The sequence below is a fragment of the Podarcis bocagei genome (assembly GCF_964188305.1).
Source record: "Podarcis bocagei genome assembly, chromosome: 3".
Classification (NCBI taxonomy): Eukaryota; Metazoa; Chordata; class Lepidosauria; order Squamata; family Lacertidae; genus Podarcis; species Podarcis bocagei.
The window spans coordinates 10799719-10825164 of record NC_138127.1 but is presented as its reverse complement, the minus strand read 5'-3'; the positions used below and the strand labels follow the sequence as shown (position 1 = coordinate 10825164).

The window sequence follows — 25446 nt, the reverse complement described above, 5'->3', positions numbered from 1 at the left end:
TCTCTAGAAGAATGAGGACCTTCACACGATGCTCTAGGAGGATGAATATCGGAGGTCCTTTGGGTTTTTGTGGGCAATGTATAGCGCTGCCTGAGATTTAGTGTGCCAGGAAAAATGTGGACATCAAAGCTGATTTATCATAGAGGTTCCACAAGTCCTCACAAGAGGAAATTTCTATGAGTAGAATACTAATATTGCCGGGTATAGGACCCTAAAAGGGCAATGCACTGAATAAGGTCAGTGCACTCAGAATAGCCACTATGAGAAGTAAACAACCTCCATAGATCACAGCAGCTGGCATGCAGGCCCAGGAGCTAGCACTGTGAATGCCTAAACCACTATATGAAGGATAGGGATTACCGTATTTTTTGCACCATAACACTCACTTTTTTCCTCCTAAAAAGTAAGGGGAAATGTCTGTGCGTGTTATGGAGGGAATGCCTACGGGTGGCATGCCTACGGATTTTCCTCCTCTAAAAACTATGTGCGTGTTATGGTCGGGTGCGTGTTATTGAGCGAAAAATACGGTACATCATATAATGAGAGTATGGTGCAGTGTGGAATATTAGCTTTGGACAATGCTCTGCTTTGAAGATGTGTGGTCCCCCTGCCCCCAAGAAACTATGGCGGTTATCACCATGCACCTTAGCAAACTGTCTGAGAGCTTCTATGAGTGACAGCTTCTATGGATGACAGCCCAAACTGGAGAGAAATATTGCCCAATGGTTGACAATGTGGAGAAGGTTCATGCCCAACTACAACCTTGACAATCCTTTAAAAGCCCCAATGAACAGTCCACGAAACAGGTCATTTGGGTTTAGCACCTCCTTAGGGCCACATCACTTAGAATAACATCCTACACATTGGATTGGTAAATTATTCCATTATTCGCAAAACTAGTGAGATTTAGGCTTGGTCTGATTAAGAGTTATTCGTCTATACTAGAATTAAAGTGTTAGAATTTAGCCTTTCTAACTAATCTATATAATGAATGATCCCCAAATCGGTAATTAAAATAGGCATTTTAAATGAATTCTGATTTTATACGGTAATTTTAACTGGGTTTTCAAAAATTGTGTTACTTGTATAGTGCTTAGAGATTATTGTAATTAAAGTGGCATATAAATTGTCAAAATAATAAATAATTTTACAGTTACCATATTCGCATTTTGTTTATCACAGATCACATGTCTTTGGCTATTGAGTAATCTTCCTAGACCTAGTATTTCAGTCTGAAATTCTGAATTCTTTTTTCAAACACATGGCTCAAACTCTGAGCAGTCACGATAGTCTCATTGTCACAAACGCTGCTGCATGGGCACACGGAAACATAGCTTGAATTAATGAGAGCTTAAAATGTGAAAGCACCGACATTAAAGAGTGTTGCAGCACCTGAAAGACTAGCAAAAGTATTTTGTATCAAGAGCTTTCATGGGCCAGTGCTCGGTTCATCAAATGCATGAAGTGGTTGTTGTCATGGAACTAATCAACTGAGAAAGATTTGGATGTGTCCTTTTCAACAAGCCTTGCATATTCTGACTTGGAACTGCTTGTTTGGGCTTAACCACAGAGTTTTATCTGCTGCCAACAGACTCCTAAGAACTACAACTTTCCCAAAGCTGGAGCTCTTCTTTAGAAACCTATCTTAGGAAGGAATATTCCTATGGTCTAGCGATGGTGCTAAAGGACTGAACTATGAAGTTCCCAAACCAAGTTCACCTCTGCAATGAATTTCATAGGTGGTCTTAAGCAAGTCACTTTCTACCTAAGCCTCAATCCCCACCCACCCCCAAATGGAAATGTGGGAGGTAATTATACTTGACTCAGGATTGCAAGTAGATTTTGCATGTGAGGTACTTTGAACACTTTGAGCAAATGTTAAGTATTACATTTCAGTACAGTGGTACCTCGGGTTACAGACGCTTCAGGTTACAGATGCTTCAGGTTACAGACTCCGCTAACCCAGAAATAGTACCTTGGGTTAAGAACTTTGCTTCAGGATGAGAACAGAAATTGTGCTCCGGTGGCGTGGCAGCAGTGGGAGGCCCCATTAGCTAAAGTGGCGCTTCAGGTTAAGAACAGTTTCAGGTTAAGAACAGACCTCCGGAATGAATTAAGTACTTAACCCGAGGTACCACTGTATAGATCTTGGACATAATCCAGACACACCCTGCATGTGCCACCCTGGCGAGACACTGTGTAGGCAGGTAGGGTCTCAGCCGGCGTACCAGATGAAGCTGGTAGACAGACAGCCCAGAAACAGCATTGACCTGCACCCCCATGGACAGCTGTGAGTCCAAAATGACTCCCAGGCTGCACACCTGATCCTTTAGGGGAATAGTTACCCCATTCAGGACAAGGGATTCCCCCACACCTGCCTGCCCCCTACTTCTGTCTTGTCAGGATTCAACCTCATTCCACTGACCCCCACCCCCACCCCCCAACTGCCTCCAAGCACCCACACAGGACATTTCGAACACTTTAAAGGAATGTCATCATAGAATCATAGAATCATAGAGTTGGAAGAGACTACAAGGGCCATCGAGGCCAACCCCCCGCCAAGCAGGAAACACCATCAGAGCACTCCTGACATATGGTTGTCAAGCCTCTGCTTAAAGACCTCCAAAGTAGGAGACTCCACCACACTCCTTGGCAGCAAAGTCCACTGTCGAACAGCTCTTACTGTCAGGAAGTTCTTCCTAATGTTTAGGTGGAATCTTCTTTTTTGTAGTTTGGATCCATTGCTCCATGCCCGCTTCTCTGGAGCAGCAGAAAACAACCTTTCTCCCTCCTCTATGTGACATCCTTTTATATATTTGAACATGGCTATCATATCACCCCTTAACCTCCTCTTCTCCAGGCTAAACATGCCCAGCTCCCTTAGCCGTTCCTCATAAGGCATTGTTTCCAGACCTTTGACCATTTTGGTTGCCCTCCTCTGGACACGTTCCAGTTTGTCAGTGTCCTTCTTGAATTGTGGTGCCCAGAACTGGACACAGTACTCCAGGTGAGGTCTGACCAGAGCAGAATACAGTGGCACTATTACAAGACTGGTGGAAGGTGACGACTGAACATTTGACAAGCACACACCTCTTGAAGGCCCCAAACAAGTGATATCCTGTCAAAAGAAAAGTGGGTTATTAATTGCAGTCACACTCTCTACTCTGCTACACCGCAGTTCCAATAAAATAAAATAAAATGGTGCTCTTTGGCTCAAACAGGGATTTTCCATCATAGTAACCTACGTGTGCAGACTTATAGACGGCACAGAGAAATGGAGGGAGGGATCAAGATTACTTTCTTCATGAGCTTGATAGATTTCTGCTTCGTCCAGCTACATCTGGTGCTTGTGATAGAACCACCACTATGGAAAATGTCACTGTAAGTCTATCGCAACAACAACAAAACACCAAACCGGCAGCAAATGAAATGAAACAAAAGCCAAGTGTCTTATGGCACCTTAAAGAGAAACCAACATACTGTTCCTTATGCTTTCTTAGGTCAGAGGCCACACATTGAAAATCAGATGAAATGGGATCTGGCCCACGTACCTTTATGACATAGTAAGTCTGTTAGCCTTTAAGGTGCCCCAGACATCTATTTGTGTGTGTATTTTACTGCAACAAACTAAAAGACTACACCTGTAAAATAAAATTATTAGCATGTGATCCACAACAATTTCATCTTCACTATCCGTTTTCCTAGCCACTCTGAGCATCTGCAGCATGTTTCTGAAAATTCATTTTAACTGTTTCGTGAGCGGCCTTCAGTTCTAAGAAATCAAGAGGGGCCAAATCTAAGCCCACAAGGAATTAAAAGACAGTGTTTCATTCATAATGCACAATATACAGTCAGAAATCTTATTTGAGTTTTAAAATTGAGTTTGAAATTAAGTTTTAATTTCTCCATGTTTAAATTAATTTGTTATTGCTTTTAATTTTTATACACTCTTTTTTTTTAATGTTCTGTATGTTTTTGGCTTTGTGAGCAGCCCAGAGAACTTCTGTTGGCAGAAAACAAACAAATTAAGTCTCTTAAAAATCCTCCTCCTTATATTTTTATATTTATATTTTCTCATTTATGGTAACAAAAAGATTTACAATGTTGATCCTTAAAAAAATAACAACAACTAGTGTAAGTGTTGTCTGCGAGGAAAATATTGCTCTTGCTCAAATTACCAGTGGTGATCTCAGAATTCTTTGGTCAGGCATGGTAGTATAATATTGGCATGGTTTGGTGAAAATCACCTATTTGTTGTGGTCTCCAAGTACCAGGAAAGCTGAGTTTTACAATAAGATGCCTAGGTAGAGCCAGACCAATGAAAATGGGGATTCAACCACTGTAAACAGTTAGAATCTTCAGTAGGGTTGGAATAGCACTTGTGGTTTAATGGTGAATTTTGGACACAATGGAGAGGTAAAAGATTTGGACTACTATAAAAAACGCAGGAGGAAATCATTAACAATAGGACACACAAAGGGGAGATTCTTTGGAATCTTGTTTCTGTGTTGTATGTTGGATATGTGACTGTAAAGTTTTAATCTGAAAAACCAAATAAATAAATTTGTTTTGAAAATGGGGATTCAAATTACTTCCCCTTTTTCCTGCCTGAAATGTAATAGGCAAGCTGGAGTATAAGTGTACTTCAGGTGCCCATTTCAAAGGCTAGGTGCATTAAGAGAAAAAAGAAAAAGCGACATGCAACATATAGCTGTTGCTTGCTTTTCTGTTCCATTCAACATGACCTTCAAGAAGCATAGGCAGTGGTGAACAATTATTCTTATGGGAGAGCAATTCTAAGGTCACAGAGGGTTGTGAGTCTAGCCCACTGCACCAGAAGTGGTCTGCAAGCTTTGCCCATTTACTGTTTCCTCCACACAGCTCTCTCGCCTCCAGACAGGCCCCTTGGAGAGCAAATGTTATCTCTTGAGAGGGCTGATCCTGAAGACAGTTTACTGAAGCAATGCTGCTTGTTTCAGGTCTTCCAATGAGTGAAAGTACACTTACATGATTAATGTCTCTAGGATTTATAAAATGCTTGTCTGCAATTCAGTCACTTGATTTTAGGAAGCATTTTGGAGGCTTAACCACACCTCTGCAACACTGCAAAATTAACATGGTGTTCAGTGATGTGAAAGCAAAGAATATAAGAAAAGTAAGGTAGTTGGAGATGTCATAAGTGCCATAAGTAAAGAGAACTGTTTTTGTTTGGTTGGTTTTCTTGTGGGGAGGGGATCATGCTAGCCTCTGTTATCCCTAACTTCGCAGTACTACTGCATGCTCAGTAGTACAGTGGTACCTCGGATTAAGTACTTAATTCATTCTGGAGGTCCGTACTTAACCTGAAACTGTTCTTAACCTGAAGCACCACTTTAGCTAATGGGGCCTCCACTGCCGCCACGCCACCGGAGCACAATTTCTGTTCTCATCCTGAAGCAAAGTTCTTAACCCGAGGTACTATTTCTGGGTTAGCGGAGTCTGTAACCTGAAGCGTATGTAACCTGAAATGTATGTAACCCGAGGTACCACTGTAGTGTAAAAGTGATTCCAGTTTCATTCCTAGTCAAAAAGTCTATTTCCTCAACCAGAATTTTGTTAATGCTGTATAATTTTAAAGGAAAAAGAATTTCAGCTGAAATGAGAATACTTGCTTCCTTGAAAACGCTATAAGATGCTTTCTGCAACATTTGTTTCCCCCCACAAAGCTTCATTAAACCTTGGATAATGAGTTTTGGTTCTTGCTTCCATATAATATAGTGCTATGCAGATTGCTCATATGCAGTTTTTGCTCTCTTGTGCTCCCAGAAGGTACCCTGCTATTCAGGACCACTGTCTAACCATATTGATGTATCAGATGCTGCAATAATTAATCATTTTTACAGTGATCAGCCAGGCAAACGGTGGCATAAAATTAGCAGAACAGTAATAATGGCACAAGCCATTCGTAGTCACATATTGCAAAATATCAACAAGTTACAAATGAATACCAAGGTTTGCCAGCCAGAGCTAATCCTGAATGTCTACTGACCTACAGCTACCACCCACTGAATAAAACACTAAAAGCACAAATAGCAGCTCTATGTAATTTTCATTACATGGCTGATTTATTTTAATATAATGTAACTTTTGTAAGACATCAGATCTTGCAATGGATTGTAAACTCAACAATGGCAATGTGCTTTTTTCATATGGGGGCTACCAGACATGGGGTCGTTTCCAGTGTTCCACATACATATTTCTGTCACGGCTAAAAATTGGCCACTGTTTCTTTAATGCTAAAAGAACTAAGTCAACATGAGTCAGCGGCCTACAATGACTCATGCAACCTTTCACCAAATTGTACCTATATATATAGAGTGGTCAATGTTACTGTTGAGTGTAGGTTGGTTGGATGGTAGAAAGCTGGTTGTGTTTGGTGTGTGTAAAAGCTGTTGGTCGTGGTTGGAGAAGAAGACTTTTTAAGAATAAAAGCAGCAATACTCTGCAAGAATACTCTTTCTCAAAGACTCTTTTGTGTCAACTAAGGTCTGAGGACTAAGCAAAGAAGTAAAAAAGGAGGTCAGAACCATTTCTTTTACAAACACTGACAATTTCCGCTGGTACAGCGGGACTCTGTTTCCTCTCCTCTCCCTGCCCACCCCCAAAATCTGTTATGCAAAGTTCCCCAAGCCCCTGGAGCTGATTTTGAGGGTGTGTGGGCAGCTGGAGGAGACAGGAAAGGGAGAGGAAGCTCCGTTGTGTGCATGGAAGTCGCACTGCGCTGGTGGAGACGGGCCATTGGATTGATCCAGCAGGTTCATCTAGTACAGTTTCATTCTCTTACAGTGGCCAACTTTGGATGCAGGCCTAGGTATTCATTCTGGAAGAGCTACGCTTTCCTTACTTACTTTTAAAGGAGCGCCTACAAGGTCTCCTCAGCAAATTAATACTCTCCTGGGTTTTACCTTGTGGTTCTCACATGTTCTGCCTCTGTGTGTTTTTGCAGAAGCAGATCGAAAACAGCTCACCGCTTAAGCAATTCTGCAGAACTGGCTCCAAGGTTTTTGTTTTTTTCAGATGCCCACAACCAGCTGCCTTCAGTGGGCTCTTCTCCCTTGTCTGTGGCTTCCCTATCCACTGGCAATGCCTATTCATTGACAGGAGCAGCAGCCACCCGCCACATTCATAAACCAAAGCACCAGTGATTCTATGTGAACAAGGTCATCATTCTGTCTTGTGCCCCTATGATGGGCAGCTGAAGATTGTCTGGCAAGTGTTACTTCTAATGGAAATGCTATTTGGTCACCTGTCTCCCTGCCCATAATGGCAAGGAGGCACAGCAGTGGTGCTAAGCAGAGTCCAATGCCTGCATGTTTGAACTTGCCAGCGCCACCATTTTAATTCTGGCACCAATGCATGTTCTCCTTCATGGAGAGCACGGGTTGCGGTGGGCTTAACCAGACACCCCCTGTTGCTGGGCAAGTTGGTTTGGTTGGCCCAAAGTATGATTGTACTCTCCTCAGGTTGCTGAGGTGGCCCAAGTATTGGAGTCTCAGCTTCAGGATCTGTCCTTCCAGTGAGCACTCAGGGCTGATTTCCTTACTCCATGGACAAAGACAACAGGCCTGCAATCCTACACACCTAAAATAAAGTCCATTTGAGTTCAATGCAATTTACTTTTACCTCTCAACAAAGGCTGCAATCCTTTAAAAACACTTATTTAGAAGTAAATCCTTGTGATTCTAATGGGCTTACTACTGAATAAACATGGTTAGGCTCATGCTATAAATTGCCAATTCATATGTGAAACTAAAAGAATACTTTGTTGGTTCATCTCTTGATTGTTTCACCAGAAGAGCAAAGACAATGTGTTCAAAATGTCCTCTTGCAAACCAGCTTTTAGCTATCTAATAACAAGGCCTGAATACATACATAAAATCTTAAGATGCAATCGCCTAAACTCAAAGCCTGACAACTATTCCATTGTGATATAATGCTTTAAATTGGATCCATATGCTTGCAAATACCTTTCACATGCGGTGCTGCAATCAATCGAATATGCCATATGTTAACAAATGCATATAACTTGATGCATGCTCTGCCTCCCTGAGGTACAAGCACACAACTCTAAATTTCAGTTGATGGTAATATAAATTCAAAATTTCCATTAACACATTTCACCATACCAATACTGGCCAAAAGCAACTCCAAACAGGAACACAAGAATAACCACAGTAAATTTATTGTTTTTCTTTTCATACTTTAAATACAACAGGGCCTTAAATTTACACCAGCTAAAAATTGTATGTTCTCCATTTGTGTTTCAATATCATTGTATTTAAAGTTTATGTAAAGGGTGTGCTGCCTATATTGTCAGAGATAACAAGGCAATAGACAGTAGAAAGAGATAGCGGAATGGTATGCAAAAATGTGTTACCTACACATTAAAAAATAATTGTGGCAACAGTAAAATATTTTCTACAAAAATAATATTTTATGGAATTTGAGGGTTGCTTAAAAAAATTCACCTCTTTTAGCTTGGTATGTTGTCAGAGATGCAAATTATGCATCCTAGCAGGCTATATACAACACACCAAGCCCCTTCTCAAAACACCTAGCGGACTGCAGTGCCTATTTAGAATGTTTTATATGTCCTCAGGGATGGGAAAAATATTTTTTTCCAGCTAGTGATTCTTTCATATGCTTTTATCCAAAAATCCATACCACGTTAATCTGCAAAAGAAATTATATTTTAAATGTCTTTATTTCAAAATATGTATCTAATATGTTTAATATGTTTGATATGTATTTAAGATATACATTTTCTCTCAAAATACAAACTTCAATGCCTATTTTGAAACATTTAACTTGCTGGGAACTGTATCACAACCTTTGGAAACGCGCAGGATCTGGTGGAAAGCTATGTTTATTCTGTATATTAGCCTCGAATCAGAGTAGACACACTGAAGCTAATAACTAAGGGCTCATCACCACTTCCACTTGTTCCACACCTAGAAAGTTATTATGTATGAGAAAGTTTGTTGAGCTAATTGCAAAACTCTAAACAGGTGATCTTCTTTTATTCCACCCATTTGGTCACAAAAACATACCATACTCTATATAGAAAAGAAAAATGAAGCATGTATAGATTAATATGAAATTGCCATAAAGCATATTACCTGTCTAAATAAAAGGCTCGAGGGATTCTAGTCAGCACTACTCCGATATAACACAAAACAACTGGGTTTTTGTATTGATTTTCCTGCCCAGAAACTTTTCTCCCTAAATGTTACAAATGCATTTTTTGTCCCCACTACAATCCAAGCTTCACGAGAGATGATAAATGAGATAATATTGATTAGATTGTGCTAAAGAGCCCCTGCATTTCAAGGTTATATCCTTTGGAGAGTTAGTAAATCTCATTATAGAAATCTGCCTGCTGACATATATAAATAAAGAGAGGGGCAAAAGAATTCCACCATGAGAGCCATGCTATTCTTGAGATGGAAAACTCAGCACAATACAGAAGCAAATATTGAAACTATGGAGGCAGCAATGTAGGTCTATTTATTTTGGTTTTTTTATTTGGGGTTTGTTTTTTAGTCAATGTTATGACTCCCATTACAATGTTACCCTCCCATTACATAAGTTGCAGTTCTCACTCAGGGCCACCAGTATGTAAATGAAGGATTGAAAACTGTCGCTCCTGATTGGTTAGCTAGTTGTGAGTTGTTACTATTCCAAGTTTAAAGGTAAAGGTACCCCTGCCCGTACAGGCCAGTCGTGTCCGACTCTAGGGTTGTGCGCCCATCTCACTTAAGAGGCCGGGGGCCAGCGCTGTCCTGAGACACTTCCGGGTCACGTGGCCAGCATGACGAAGCTGCTCTGGCAAGCCAGCACCAGCGCAGTACACGGAAACGCCGTTTACCTTCCCTCTATAAAGCGGTACCTATTTATCTACTTGCACTTGGGGGTGCTTTCAAACTGCTAGATGGGCAGGAGCTGGGACCGAAAGACGGGAGCTCACCCCGCCACGGGGATTCGAACCGCCGACCATGTGATTGGCAAGTCCTAGGCACTGAGGTTTTACCCACAGCGCCACCCGCGTCCCAAGACTGTTTCAAGTTACTTAGTATTATATAAAGCAGCCAGCTAGGCTGCAGTCAGTCTGATTCCAGGAGCAATTCTAAGTGCTGCAATAAAGAGCTGTGAATCCAACAGAGCTGTGTCCTTCTTCCATCTCTTCCACTATTCAACAGTCAATACCTTTATTTACTTTTTGTGGAAAGATACTGCAGCAAAACATTTTTATTTATATGTTGGGTTACTTGCAGTTTTGTTTTGTTTTGTTTTGGACAACTAAATAGTCCTCCATTCTCTTTTTAATTATTATTTTGTACTGTTTTTAAATGGGGTTTTTTATGCTTTACTGTATACTTATTGCCCTCCCATTATATCTAATGTGATAGTGGTGCACATGTCTTTACAAAATACACTGGCAAAACTTTGCCCCTTATCTGACTCCTTTCCTTTTTCTCACTTAAGTATCAATTCTCTCTTGCTGTGTTGTTGTTGCTGTTTAGTCATTTAGTCATGTCCGACTCTTCGAGACCCCATGGACCAGAGCATGCCAGGCACTCCTGCCTTCCACTGCCTCCTGCAGTTTGGTCAAACTCATGCTGGTAGCTTCAAGAACACTGCCCAACCATCTCATTCTCTGTCGTCCCCTTCTCCTTGTGCCCTCCATCTTTCCCAACATCAGGGTCTTTTCCAGGGAGTCTTCTCTTCCTCTCTTGCTGTGGCTGACTGCAAACTTTATAAGCTGTCACATTCAAAGAGGATGTGGCAGCAATATAAGCTTCCCACTGCAGGGTGATCTCCTGAAACAAACCTCCGCATTAATCAAATAAATAAAACTAAAACTAATCACCTGGAATTTTAACCCAGATGATTTTATTGTGCAGAAAGGTCTCCTGGAACTTAGAAATGAAACAATTTAATGTTCCTTTGGAGGTTTTATTTATTTATTTAGAAATTAATTGTTTTACAAGACTAATGAAAACAAGATTATAGAAAAAGAGATTACTTTCGTAAGGTGTTACTTTGAGCGAAAGAAGGAGAAACTCTATGTCACAAGCTCAGTCATCACCAAATTCAAATAAAGCATAAATAACGCCCTCCCATCAGATGTCAAAGACATAAACAACTATCTGACTTTTAGAAGACATCTGAAGGCACCCCTGTTTAGGGAAGCTTTTAACATTTGATGAATCATTGTATTTTAATATTCTGCTGGAAGCCGCCCAGAGTGGCTGGGGAAACCCAGCCAGATGATCGGGGTATAAATAATAAATCATCATCATCATCATCATTGATATTTTAATACTTTCTCATTGTACTATTTTATTTGCCCCCAGGTGATTGTACAATATGGTGATGAACTGTTTAATGTCATTAAGATTTGCATGCAACTATGAAACAACACCAAAATATGAAAATAATAATTGGCAAAATTAGCATCATTTGTTTTTGTTTTTTTAAATTTCACATTGTCCTTTTGGCTAGCTGAACTACTTGCTCACAGAAATCATTTAGGAATCAGTTGGCTGCAATTGACTTAAAATAGTTATTTCCTACTATGAAATAAAATATTAGTCCCAGTTGTGGCATTTGACACTTGCTGACACTCATTACTAGCCCACTGTTTGCTCTAAGCCAAGTTGAGCAATACTGGTAAAATACAGACCTGGAGCAAAGAAGCAGAAGACTGGGGTCAGATTCCACGAACCCCCATAAATTAGGAATAGCTTTCTGATGTGCTGAGAGTTTTGGGGTGTAAAGGTAATTCAGTGAGGTCAACAATGGGCCCAATACTCTGCCATTTGCCAAGTTTCAAAAACTTACCTATCATAAATGCCTACAAGGGATGAGATTTACTGGCAGTTTGTACTAGAAGTACAAAATAGCAGGATTCTGTAATGCTGGTTGTGGAATTATCAGGGTTAAAAAGAAAAAAATGAAGCTAATTTTACTAGCTTCCTAAAGAGCCCAGAAAGAAGTCTTCAGTTGTTCCATTTTAAACTGGAAGCTAACTGAATTTAAAACAGATTATAATTATTCCAGCTCAGTACAGAGAGACAATATGACATGCAATGCCATTCTTGCAAAAGTTGACTTTGGGGAAACCCTGCTTCACTTCAAACAAAGCCTGAGTTTTTGCAATGTAGCCCACTTCGCTTCTGGATTCACACTTTGTCCAAAGCAGATGCAAACCTGTCTCTTGATGCCCACAGCAGACAAGAATACACTGAATTTTCCATAAGGCTCACCATCGCCATCTAGTGTCACATTGTGTGTTGCACTTAAAACACACTTAAAACATTTAATTTGCTGGGTCCTGGGATCAAAACATGCAATGAGCAGAATCCCACTCATGCTGTGACTCCACTCACAACTAAAGAATGTGAGTAGGCAATTCTCACTGATTTCTCTTTCCCTCCTGCAGACCCTTGAAAAGCTGAACTAGAGAGTTGGGATCCTGAGGGATGGTACTGGGCAATGGCATCTCTCAGGTAGAACTGAGGAATACAGGGGGAAGGAGCAGTGGCGTAGCGTGGGTTGTCAGCACCCGAGGCAAGGCAAGTAATTTGCGCCCCCTAACCCGTGGATTTGCGCCCCCTAACCCGTGGATTTGTGCCCCCTAACCCGTGGATTTGCGCCCCCTAACCCTAACCCCCGGATGTTGCGCCCGGTGCGGCCGGGCCCCCCTGCACCCCCCACGCTACGCCACTGGGAAGGAGGAAGAGATGAAAATCACAACATCCCTTCATCCAGCAGGGAGCCTCTGCTGGGATTCAGCAGATACAGTGCTCCCTATGGTTACAAACTTAATTTGTTCTGGAGGTTTGTTCTTAACCTGAAACCGTTCTTAATCTGAGGTACCACTTTAGCTAATGGGGCCTCTCGCTGCCACCGCACCACGTGATTTCTGTTCTCATCCTGGGGCAAAGTTCTTAACCCGAAGTACTACTTCCAGGTTAGCAGAGTCTGTAACCTGAAGCGTATGTAACCTGAGGTGTTTGTAACCCAAGGTACAACTGTAATTGTGATTGGGTGGGTGGGGAGAAGTGTCCAGACCTGGGTGCTCCCCGAATGATTTCACTTATGTGCGCAGGCGCCCAGAACGTAATCCCCACGTAAGTGGGGAGTTGCGTATATACAGAGTCAGATCATGTAAACACTCATTGCCACCATAAATAGTATAATCTTCGTAACAGGTGGAGAGATAGTTTCCATATCAGTGATTACCTATGGACTTAGGCAAACGTTTGCTACCTGGTATCCTTCCTTATTGGCGATACCAGCTATTTGAACCTGGCATCTTCATTTCTACAAAATATGTGGTGCGCTAGTGAAGCATGGTGCCTTCTGAGGATTTTTATCTCTTGGTAGCAATTGGTGGGGCAGAGCAGTGTGGGATAGTGTTGCCCACAGGTTGCTGCAGGTAACCAAGGAGAAGAGGGGTGAGGAGGCAGAGAGGTCTGTGTAGCTGTTATATAGATGGCACCTAACACCTAGTAGACTGGCAGAAATATATAAATTGAATAAGTGCTGGAAATGTAAAGAGGAAGGAGGTACCCTTTTCATATGTGGTGGTCTTGTAGTAAGGCTAAAACTTACTGGGAAATGACATTCAGTGGTACCTTGGTTTGCAACTGCTTTGGATTATGACTGTTTTGGATTACAACCACGTCAAACCCAGAAGTGTGTGTCCCTTTTTTTGCATTAAACCCCCTTTTTTTTAATTATTACAACCAATTTTTTTGGGGGGGAGGCCCCATTGACAAAAGCGCGCCTTGAGTTACAACCTGTTTTGGTTTACAACCAGACCTCCGGAACGGATTATGGTTGTAAACCAAGGTACCACTTTATAATGAATTGAAAAAGGTGTTTAAGATAACATTGGTAAAACAACAACAACAACAACCCGGAAGCTTTTCTCTTGGGAATTATGGGATCAGAACTACCTAAGCAGTATAGAAATTTATTTATGTATGCAACTACAGCAGCAAGAATGTTATTTGCCCAAAAATGGAAAGAAGTCCCGATGAAAGAAGAATGGCTACAGAAATCAATGGGGTATGCAGAAATGGCTAAACTTACCAGAAGAATAAGAAATCAAGACAATAAACTCTTTAGAAAGGAATGGAAATGTTTAGTTGAGTATTTACAAACAAACTGCAAACAGATCAAGACCTTGGCAGGATTATTGTAAAAACCTGCAGTTTCAGAAATATGTATGAGATAGATGTGAGAATAGGTGAACAAAAGAATAAGTTAAGATAATTTGGAGTATGCAGGACATGGTGGAAATAAATGCAAATAAATGCAGAAAGAGGGGGAAGGGAGTCAAAGTTTGAAATGTTAGAACGCTTGTTGAATAATTGCTGTAATGTATATAAACAAATTATAAATAAAATTATTTAAAAATATTAATAAGAAAGGTCTGTGTAGCCCAGAGAGAGTGATGGAAGCACTCGATTGACTCTAATGCTGCACCCACACCGCACTGACCTCACTGCCCCACTGCCTCTCAGGTACCGGCAGTGACCCCTGTGTTAAGTCCCACTCCACACTACTACACCCTGTCAGCCACTACTTATCTATTGATGAAGCCAACATATGTTGTTTATGTCCCTACTTTCTAAACTTGAATATGTATATCAGTAATATGGAATTTAGGGATGTGGGTGGCGCTGTGGGTTAAACCACAGAGCCTAGGACTTGCCGATCAGAAGGTCGGCGGTTCGAATCCCCGCGACAGGGGGAGCTCCCGTTGCTCGGTACCAGCTCCTGCTAACCTAGCAGTTCAAAAGCACATCAAAGTGCAAGTAGATAAATAGGTACTGCTCCAGCAGGAAGGTAAAAGGCGTTTCTGTGCACTGCTCTGGTTTGCCAGAAGCAGCTTAGTCATGCTGGCCACATGACCTGGAAGCTGTATGCCGGCGCCCTTAGCCAATAAAGCGAGATGAGCGCCGCAACCCCAGAGTCGGCCATGGCTGGACCTAATGGTCAGGGGTCCCTTTACCTTAATATGGAATTTAGCTATGGGTTCTTACTTCCTTTCATTCTTTTCATAATGAAGCAGCAGTGCATGACATATATATTAATATCAGAGAATACAAAACTCATCTAAAATTGTAGAATCGTAGAGTTGAAAGGGACCACCTAGAAACCAGGCAACACTACCAAAAGTTTTGTTGCTAGCATATCGGACCCTCTGAAGGTTAAATCATTTCTTCTTAACAAACAAGCAAAACCGGGGGCTCTGTTCAGAATTGTCCTTCAAACCATTAAAAAACCAAAACATAATACTACCACCTGACAATCAGTCAGATAATAAAGCCAAGGGAGACAGATGCATAGAACAAGTTACTTCAAGCAGAAATGGAAAGCTTATTGAAAAGCATTTTTGATTATGGTATAATTTCCAGAATTTAATGGGGCAAAGAAATGCACCATTCTGCAGAAATAATGAACAGCTATAATGAATTAGTAACAAACGTGGTTTTTCGTGCAGCAGCGGCGGCTAGTTTCTTCAGTCTGGAACACTACAGTCTTCCTGGACGTGTCACACATGAGCCAGATTCTGCCACCCACCCTCCATCCTCAAAACATCTTAGCTGGAGAGACGATGCAGCCTTTTCAAATTGAATAACCACACATTCTACTTATCATATTGCTGAAAACATCCCTCCCCTATGGGGGAATGGGACGTCAACCTAGAGTCCTCTCTATTGCGAAAGATTGAAGCAACCAAAAACATGTGGTGATGGGTCAGACAGAGGTGTGCACAAGAGCCTGGACAGGATGGATGGATGAGATTTGTTTCTATATTTTGAGGACTCATCTACATGACATTCACTCACGTCAGACTGAGGGAGGGCCTCTGGGCCAGCCTGTGAGATCCCTGCCTCCTCAGAAGACCCAGCCCTAGAAGAGCATGTGATTCAAACTCCCCTCCTGTGTGAAGAGGTTGTATTACTGTCTTCAGGCGCTGAGGGCTCCAGCTCCTAAAATAGGTTGCACCTCTTTAAGACTAGAGTGTCCACACCACCCAGCTATTCAGGTCTGCTGGTTCTTGGAACATCCCAGTCTACCTTGCAGCCTAGGTGCCACTTGGAACAAGCCAGAGTGTTATCCTCCTTGCATGTTTGCAACATGGGACTTTGACATCAGCTTTCCTTCACCTTGCATACCTGGACTAACCCTCTGGTTTGTTTGACCTTAAATAGGCATCTCTGGTATGAAGTATCACAATCCCTCAGCTTTTTAGGTTGTTGTATAATACGGGACTGGTTAAGTGGTTATCCATTTCCATCACATATATGATTAATCTCAGATATGGCTTAATCTCAAGGCGGATTACTGTGTGATCTGCAAGGTAAATTAGTGAATGAGTTAACAAGGAAAAAAAACCTGCCTCACACTTTTTATGATAAGACACATATACTGCAAAATGTTTTATAAATAGAACAGATTATCATCAATCAATACATGGGAAGGTGTGAAGGCCACTACTTTAAAATCCAGATACTTAAAGTTAACTTGTTACTTCTGCAACATAACAAAATGTGTTTTTCCCCACAATAATGTATTTAATAGATGGATCCTAAATGAATATATGTTGATGATGTAAACTGTATCTTCCCATATCATTTATACGAAACACCTTAACTCTGCACCACTTCTCAGCAACAAAAATATTTTTTTCAGACTCTGCAAGAGATGCAAGCTCTTTTTTATTCTTGTGAAAGGCGTAGGGGGTTTGAACTTGCTCAGCTGGCATGCAGAAAGCTATTATGAAACTAATTTCAAGTTGAATTCAATGAAAATAGTTGCTTAGATCCTCCAGCAGCTTAACCTGTACAAATTGTACTCATTTCTGTTGGTCTTGTACAGATGCAAAAACCTGAGGATTTGACTAATGTAAACTCTCATTGTTGGGGAAAAGGCTTCCTGCAGTCTTCATTTTTGTGTATGAGGCAGCCAGGATTGGCTGTCAGTGATTATAGAGACACCAGCAGTCGTGTATCTACATTTCTGCAAGAGAACACTGGCTACAGCAACCTTCACCCTGCACAAAGAAATATCCTAAATTGCCATCCATTTTCAACCTACATTAGCTAGCATTTAAAACTAATTGTTATTCACACTTTAAGAACAGTGCTTTCAAATTTAAAGCTCTGCAATAATGTGCCTTAAGCCAAAGCATATCTATTGCATTTACCTAAGGTTCTAATTTATCTGTATATGTTTCCATTTATATTGGGAGGAGAGGGGCTGTTATATAATTTGGAATACTTGATCAGAGGAAAGGTCCACTTGGATCTTTCTTTCCTAAAGCAGTGTACCAATGCTGCAAATGGTTACTACCACATTTATAAAGTAGGAGTGGGGTTTACAGCTTCCTGGATCTCCTGCTTATCTGGATTCCCCACAAACCATGTATGAGAATTAGCTACAGTGTTTCATTGCTGAAGAAAGGGATTAGGCTCCAAAAGCACTCTTTCCATCCTAAAATAGAGGGAGAAAGGAATCACAGATAAGGCATGATTTGGGGAGGCTCAAGCTGCAATCATATTGTGTAGACTTTCCTGGAAATAAGCCTCATCTAACGCAGTGATGCTTGGACCATCTAGTCCAGCATCTTCATCTCACAGTGGCCTGTAGGAAGCCTGCAAGCTGGACATGAGTGCAACACCACTCTGACCAGTGGCGGAGCCATTATGAAATGAATGAAGCTTAAACTTTGGGGCCCCTATTCGCAAAGACGCCCCAGAAGTGACTTTAGTCAACATTGCTTTAAAAACTTTGGGTCTGCTAGACGCAATTTGAGTTGAACAACTTGAAAACTATAGGGCATAGACAATTTTTATTCTTGGAGGAAACTGGTTATCTTGACCCATCTGAGTCTGAGACAGTTTTGGAAGAGACTCAGCCTTGGTCACCCTAATGGATCACCCTCTTCGAGAGAGGGGCAGGGGGAGTACAACCTTTTTTTGCTCTTGCTTGATCTATCAGCAGTTTTCAATACCGTTAACCACAGTGTCCTCCTGGACCGTCTCCATCAGTTGGGAGTTAGTAGCACTGTTTTACAATAGTTCAAATCTTAGTTATGGAGCCCATTTGAGAGAATGGTATTGAGAGATTGTGTCTCTAACCTCCGTCACTTGTGCTATGGGGTTCCATATAGAAATATTTAAATTCTATTTAAAATTTGCATACAGGTGCCTACTTTAACAACTATATGAAGACACTAGAGGTGGATGTTGCTATGTTAGGGGCATGGCACTGTGATGACACCCAGCTCTGTTGCATCTGAGGTTGCATTCACAAGGTAATTTACTTCATTTCCACAATGTTTTCCTAACTGCTTTCCCCTCACATTATATTTGAGCTTTCATGTGATGTAAAAGCCACTTCAGGAACAATAGTGGAATATTGCCCAAGTTTAGCACACACTTTCACATTATTTGCAAATGGATTTTTTTCCACTGGAAGCAAATGACAAGGAAATGAGCACTAAACTAGCATTCAGCTTGCACATGATAGTTCCAGAAGTGGCTTTTATGCTGTGTGTGAAAGGTAAGACTGTTTTGAACCGATGCCTGGATGCAGTGTTAGGCTACATGAAGGAAGGCCCAAAAAATAGAATCGATCTTGGAAAAATGGAGACTCTGTGACGAGTTGGGGACTCTACAATCTCCTGGCATGATTGCATTGCCCCTGAAGCAACAGGTAAATAGTTCGTACTTATATCAAACAAGATCAGTTCACCAACTATGCCCTTTCCTGGACAGGGCTTGTTTTGCCAATATGATTCATATATTAGTAACCTCACCACTGGACTGGAGTAGAGTAATGCGGTCTTAGAATCATAAATATTGTAGAGTTACCTGGTCACCTAGTCAAAACCTCTGAAATGCAAGAATCTTTTACCCAATGTGGGTTTTGAACCCAGAACCCTGAGATTAAGTCTCATGCTCTACCAACTGAGCTATCCCAGGTCTATGTGGGGGTTCACCTGAAAGTGCTCTGGAAGACGCAGCTGTTGCAGAACACTGAGGCCAGATTGTTGAGTGGAGGACCTGGATTCATATTGCTGAGACATCAGCATTAGCTGCTGATTAGCTACTGGGCTATGTTGAGGGATTGTTACTCACATACAAAGCCCTGAACAACTCGAGACTAAACTACCTGAAACAGCACTTGTCCCTGTAAGGGTCACTTGGATCATCTGGGGAAATTTTACTCATGGCATTACACCCTACAGAATATCCAGGGTGATCACATGGAAATGGGCATTTTCTGTCATTGCCCCTTCCCCCTGCCAGACTTGAAGTCTCATCTATCAGTTACTTCAGATGCATTGTTAAGACATATTTTTCCTCCAAGTATTCCCTGACATATAAGATTGGGCTGTGTTATCACTACATTTCTGACTTTGGGCGTACTGTTCTAGTGTTTGTATTTCTGTACGACACCAACCAATTTAAATATTAAGCAGTTTAGAAACATTTTGGAATGAATAAATAAAATAAACATTTTGCCTAATACGGACAAAACTTTAGGTTGAGCTGATGCTATTCTGTACTTTTCTGTAGATAACAGCTGCAACATATGGAAAAAGGTGTTAGCAAAACTGCAAAAGTCTCATTCATGTAAACACATTAGCATTCTACTGTATATAAATGCCCAAGCCCTGAATCAAACTGAGCCCTGGAAATTGTACAAGAAGAGATTTTATGTAAGTCACTCTCTAGAACCAGCAGTCTGTTTAGGCACACCCACAACAAGAACATGTTTTTCAAAAACTATTTTTAATAGTTAAGAAGGCATGTACTTTACTCTTCCACAGTGTTGCCCAATGGACTCTTCCATGACTATTTTACATATTTTTACATTCTGTGCAGGATCTATTCACCAGTCTTCTACACATAGGAAAATCAAGAAGGATTCATAAGTCTACACCCACTTTAAACACAACAGAAACACTTTTCAGGACATGCCTTCACCAAACTGATGCCTTCCTAATTTTTTGGTGTTAGCTGGCTGATGTGGTTTGTAATCCAAAACAGCTGAAGGGCACCGGGTTTTTAAAGAATTATGGGGTCCTCCAGGAGGAAGGGCAATATATAAATTGAATATATATAATATATACACATATGCATGCACATACACACACATTTTCCATTCATGCTTTTCTTGACTTTATAAAGTTAATGAAGCTTATAAAAGACGGCAGGATATTTACTGATTCCATTAACAATAATTCCAAAATTCCCATCTTGCTGAATGGCAAGTAGGTATGAATAGCTCTGTTTGCAGAAAATATTAGCATGGTGTTTAAAGAGCAACTCACTTTTCCAAAAATTGACATATTTGAAAAGCTGACAAGGCAAGCAGGCAATTAACTTCAAACAACAATAATTAAGAGTGATAAAGGGAGTAATTACTATTTTCATCTATATCTAGCGAACATCATGCACTGCATTTGTTATAAGTCTTGCTACTAGCAGTGCAATAAAGATTATTTAGTCACTTTAAAAAGAATAGTGATATGAATCTATGATATGTTCCTGTGACATCTGATGGGTACATGCAAAGTTCCTTTTAACATAGCTGAAACAAAAATAGACACTGAAGAACACATAACTACTTTCATGGATTTGGACACATAGTAACATTAAATCAAGTCAAAGTATTATTTATTAGTAAATAAACAGAGCATTTTGCTTGTAAAGAATTTTAATGCGGTCATCACAACATGGTGGTTTTGTCTTATGATTAACCAAGGTCAGAATCCTTGAACCAGGATTTCATCTCATTTTATTTAAAGTAGCCCATACAGCTTGCTCTATTAAAAAATTTACAGTGCCAAGGCTTAATGGACTAATTTTACCTTAGTAACTGACCTGAGAAATAATAAAATAACAAATGTGAGCAACAGCATATGGAATCCTCCCAACACTTTGCAGGTAGCGGTGCCTATCTCATATTTCCTGCACAGGGCACAATCAAAACCACTGATCACTGAACTGAGCCATCATGCCATGACACATAAAACAAATGTCATATAGAACCTAGAGATATTGGGTGATATCCAACATTCACTTGTGATCAGAGCAGGTCCATTGATTTCAGTTTCACTGATTCTATGACTTACTAGGGTGATCATCCAATTCTTCTAGAGATAATTCTGATGTAGCACACTTTGGATCCTATGTCTCTCTAGTTTTAAGCCAAGCAGTTCAACAAACTAACGGTCTAAGTGTGTTGGGGAATGGGATATATGGATAGAGACATGCTGTCTCAGAACAGATGAGGGGTCTTTAGGAATTTGTTCCTGCAGCATTGGCTCAGTAGCATGTGTTGCATGTTCACCAAAAAGATCAGGGAATTGGTGATGGAGAAGATCTTTACCTGAGAACTTGGGAAAGCCATTGCCAGTTAGAGTAGACAATATGGAAGTAATAAACATATAGTCTGATTTGGTATAAGGCAGCTTCCCACATTCCTAAGTGATACTCCTCTGCAATTTCAGAATTATGGTCCAAAAAGTTGCCACAACACTGACAATTCCCAAAACTAATTATTACAGTTCAAGCCAGAGACACAAATGATGGTAGGGTTATGACTACTTAGCCCCTAATTAAATCACTTGACTAAGTGCATCCTACTGTGCTATTGTGGAACTAATATATCTAAACTACAGTGGTACCTTGGTTTAAGAACAGTCCGGTTTAAGAATGATTCGGTTTACAAACTCCGCAAAACCGGAAATAGGGTCCCGGTTTGAGAACTTTACCTTGGTCTAAGAACAGAAGCCGAATGGTGGAAGGACACCGGCGGCAGGAGGCCTCATTAGGGAAAGTGTGCCTCGGTTTATGAATGGTTTTGGTTTAAGAATAGACTTCCGGCATGGATTAAGTTCGTAAACCGAGGTACCACTGTACTTGTTAAGGGGGCTCCGTCTTCCCCATCTATTTAGTCAGCATTCAATTTTACTGTCTAGAATTTTAAAACTTTTATTTGAGTAAAAGAGATATATCTATTATTTTAAAGAGTTGTACGTATGGGGCAAGAGAGATCATTTCACCAGGAATTTGACCTGAATATGGATTCTCTTTCACTTTGCTCCAAATGCACAGGAGTAAACCATAAAGGAAGATCATATGACCCCAAAAAAGCATCCTTTTCTTCAGCCCACTTGTCCTCCTTACCACTATTCAAAAATCCTGAGAAGCTGCACATCCTGTGAAAGAACTGGAGGGTCTAAGGAAGCAGAGAGCTAAAAATGAACTGCATTTGAAAGGCTGATATACAGGTTGCTGTTGTTGTTTTAAAGAGAGGAACTCATTCAACTAAGACTGCAATCATCACCCCACTTATCTGGAAGTAAGCTCCGTTTAATAAAATAGGATTTACTTCTGAGCAGCCATGGTTATGCTTGTGCTATTATTAGGAACAAGCATCACTGGAGCCAATGGGAGTGACCATCCGCTTCAGGTCTACTCAAAAGTAAAACCCATTAAGTTCAACAGGGCTTGCTTCCAGGTATTCTTGCGGACAGGACTGCAGCCATGGGCATAACCAGGACTTATGTAGGGGTGGGGTGGGGGAAGCATAGCTGTCAACTTTTCCCCTTTCTTGCGAGGAATCCTATTCAGAATCCTTTTAAAAAAGGAAAAAGTTGACAGCTATGGAGGGGGGGCAGGTAGCCAGGATTTATGTTGCGGGTGCAAAACACCCAACTGTCATCATCCTCTGTCTGGCTCTGTCTAGCAGACTCGGAATGCAATGTCTCAACAACAGTTATTTCAAATTATTTCTTTAGGACCGCCCGCCCACCAAAAAAAAAGCACTCGGGAAAATCTGTCAAAATCTTTCTACAATTTCTACTTTTAGTTGTTTTTATTTATTTATTTACTGGGGGGGAGTGACAGCTGACCCCTGTACCCCACCCCACCCCCATGATTGCAACCTAAATATGCTGAGCTGCAAACATGCAGTGGTTCAAAACTACATAATGCAAAATGATTTTGAGGCTCAATATCCTGGGAGTAACCAAGGGGTGGGGGTGGTCAGCGAGGCACTTGCCCCTTCCTAAATTAAGTAAATCAATTAAAAAAATACTTAACTAACTGGGGTTCTCCCCACCCCCACCCCAACATGAAGCCTGCCTCTCCAACATAAATCCTGGCTACACCCATGCTGATTGCCCTCTCATCAGCCACGCAGAGGCGGCTCGGGGAGAAGAGTTTAAGAGCGGAGAGCATAGATCAGAGAGGAAAGGGTTAAGTCATCCCTTCCTCCCCCCCCCCCCCGCGCTCTGCTTCTTGCACGCTCACAGGATCCTCCCTCGAGTTCTACGTCCGAGGAAAGATACGCGCAATCGCGCGCCGGGTCCAGTTGGAACCGGGAGCGACCCAAGAAAGAAGACCTCTTCCAAGCCTCCAACTTTTCTCCACAGTTCGCCTCCTCTTGTCTCTCTTGTGAAAGGAACCCAACATGCCCATTGCTGATGCTCCCTATAATGTACCACAACGGGAAGCTTTGTTTCCTTCGCAGGGGGAGCGGGGGTCCCACCTTAACCCTGAGCCACAAATGAGAAATAAAAAACGCCACAAGAAACAAACGCCGGCCAACTCTCTGCGCTCTTGGACACGTCGCCTATCCGTCCCCCTCGCGCAACTTTCTTCAAGTTCCGGGAATAATAATAATAATAATACATAACCATAATAATACAAAAGAAAGAGGGAAAGAAGGCGCCTGGTTTGAAAGGATTGTGGGGTGGGGGGTGGAGGGATGGGGTGGGGGTGGGAGGCGCGCCGCCGGAGGGGTGAGAAGCCAAACGGTACTTGCCCAAGTGGGGACGAGGAGGCTGTCCGGGCGCTCGAGCTGTGGCTGAGGAGATGGCTTCCCCGCCACATTCATCTCCTCCCATGCAGCTAGATTAGTCCGTTCTGAATGGCGAACTCCGCGACGCGCATTTAATAAATCCCCGGGAGCCGCGAGCAAGAGAGCGAGCGCGCGCTCACTCCCGGAGCAGCAGCCCCGCAGGCGGCGGTTCTTTTGAGGCAGAGCAGCAGCTGCAACAACAACAGCAATAACAGAGCCAAGGCGGGAAAGCACCCAGTGGAGGAGCCGAGCGGGGAAAGACGTGTGCTGCTTTCCGCGCTGGCGCTGAGTCGAGGGGCCAAAGCTCTCGCTCCTTTTGGCTCTGCTCGCTGGCTGAAGGCGCGGAGGAGAGGGCGGGAAGAGGGTGCGGGAGGGTGGCGTTGGCGCGCGGGGCTGAGGGCTGCGTTGGCCCCGAGGCTGCCTGGCTCTCAGTCCGTCCACACGCGCGGGAGGGGAGCGAGAGACTGCGGACGCGTCCCTCTTTTAACTTCGCCGCTGCCTCTCGCTCTCCTCCCTTCAGGAGGGCGCAGCAGCTTCGCGCTCGTTGGCAGCCAAGAGATGCTGGCAGCTCGCTCGCTCTCTCGCTCTCTTTTCCTGGCTCTCTTGTCGAGGGTGGGAGGGTGATGTAGGCAGAAATGTGGCCACGCTGGGTGATTTCATAAGTTAGAATCTGTCGGGGATTTTTAAGCCTTCCCACCCTCTCTCCTATCCTCTCACACGCGCCACCCACGAGACGTTGTGGGCATTGAAGAAACAGCCAAAAGCCCACGGTACTGTCTTTTCTCAAGAGCGAAGTTTCGAGCCCTAAGGGTTTGCAAATGGAGTAACAAAGATCTCTTCGCTGTTTAAAAAGCGTGCTCTATTCATCACGTGTGGGTCCAGTATTGAGGAAAGAGGTTAGGGGTGGTCTGTGAGAGAGGAGAATGGGATGGACACTTGTTGGATACAGCATTGGGACTTCTCTGTTGAAATAATGAAAAGGAGGGGAGGGGGCGGAGTTAATTCCATGAAGGAAAGGCGGGATATAAATATAAACAAATAATCCATAAAGGCTAAGGAAGAGTTAATCCCTGCCATTTTTTTAAAGTGCATCATGGGTGAAAACAGGTATCCCAACAAAAATGGGTCACTTTTCAGGAGTTCATATGCTCAGCTGAGGGGGTAAACATATGCACTTTTGAGAAGGTGCAGTTTTTACCTGCTCAAAATCCACCCCCAGTTGCTTTTCTGAAAGAAAGCAGTTGGGGGGGGGGAGAGACACAAGTTGAGATGGACGACTTGCAAAGTTTATTTCCAAGATCCTCCAGATGACCTCCCTATTCAGCATTTGTCCTGATCGACTTGCACAAAGCTTACGCAGAGGTTAGACTATACTCCGTGTCTATTAAGCATCTGTTCTTGAGGTTACTCAACAGTGGACATTTATCTTGATTTGCTTTTGTTGTGCTTACATCTCTCTTCCCCCACAAATCACTTAATGATTTGTTCACCCCACACCTTTCA

At 42.0% G+C, this 25446-nt stretch overlaps 1 protein-coding gene across 4 annotated transcripts in view; it reads right to left on the bottom strand.

Moving 5' to 3' along the window:
• The window catches only part of SNTG2 (syntrophin gamma 2), a 218520-nt gene extending 193949 nt beyond the window's left edge, over positions 1-24571 (bottom strand). For 2 of the 4 annotated variants that reach the window (XM_081189125.1, XM_081189126.1), the window contains exon 1: positions 23908-24569. In XM_081189125.1, coding sequence (XP_081045251.1) covers positions 23908-23979 — 72 coding nt within the window. In that variant the 5' untranslated portion in view covers positions 23980-24569. Of the gene's footprint in view, positions 1-23907 lie in introns of all 4 variants that reach the window. The other 2 variants (XM_081189127.1, XM_081189128.1) reach the window with 2 other exon arrangements.
• Positions 24572-25446: the final 875 nt, after the last annotated feature.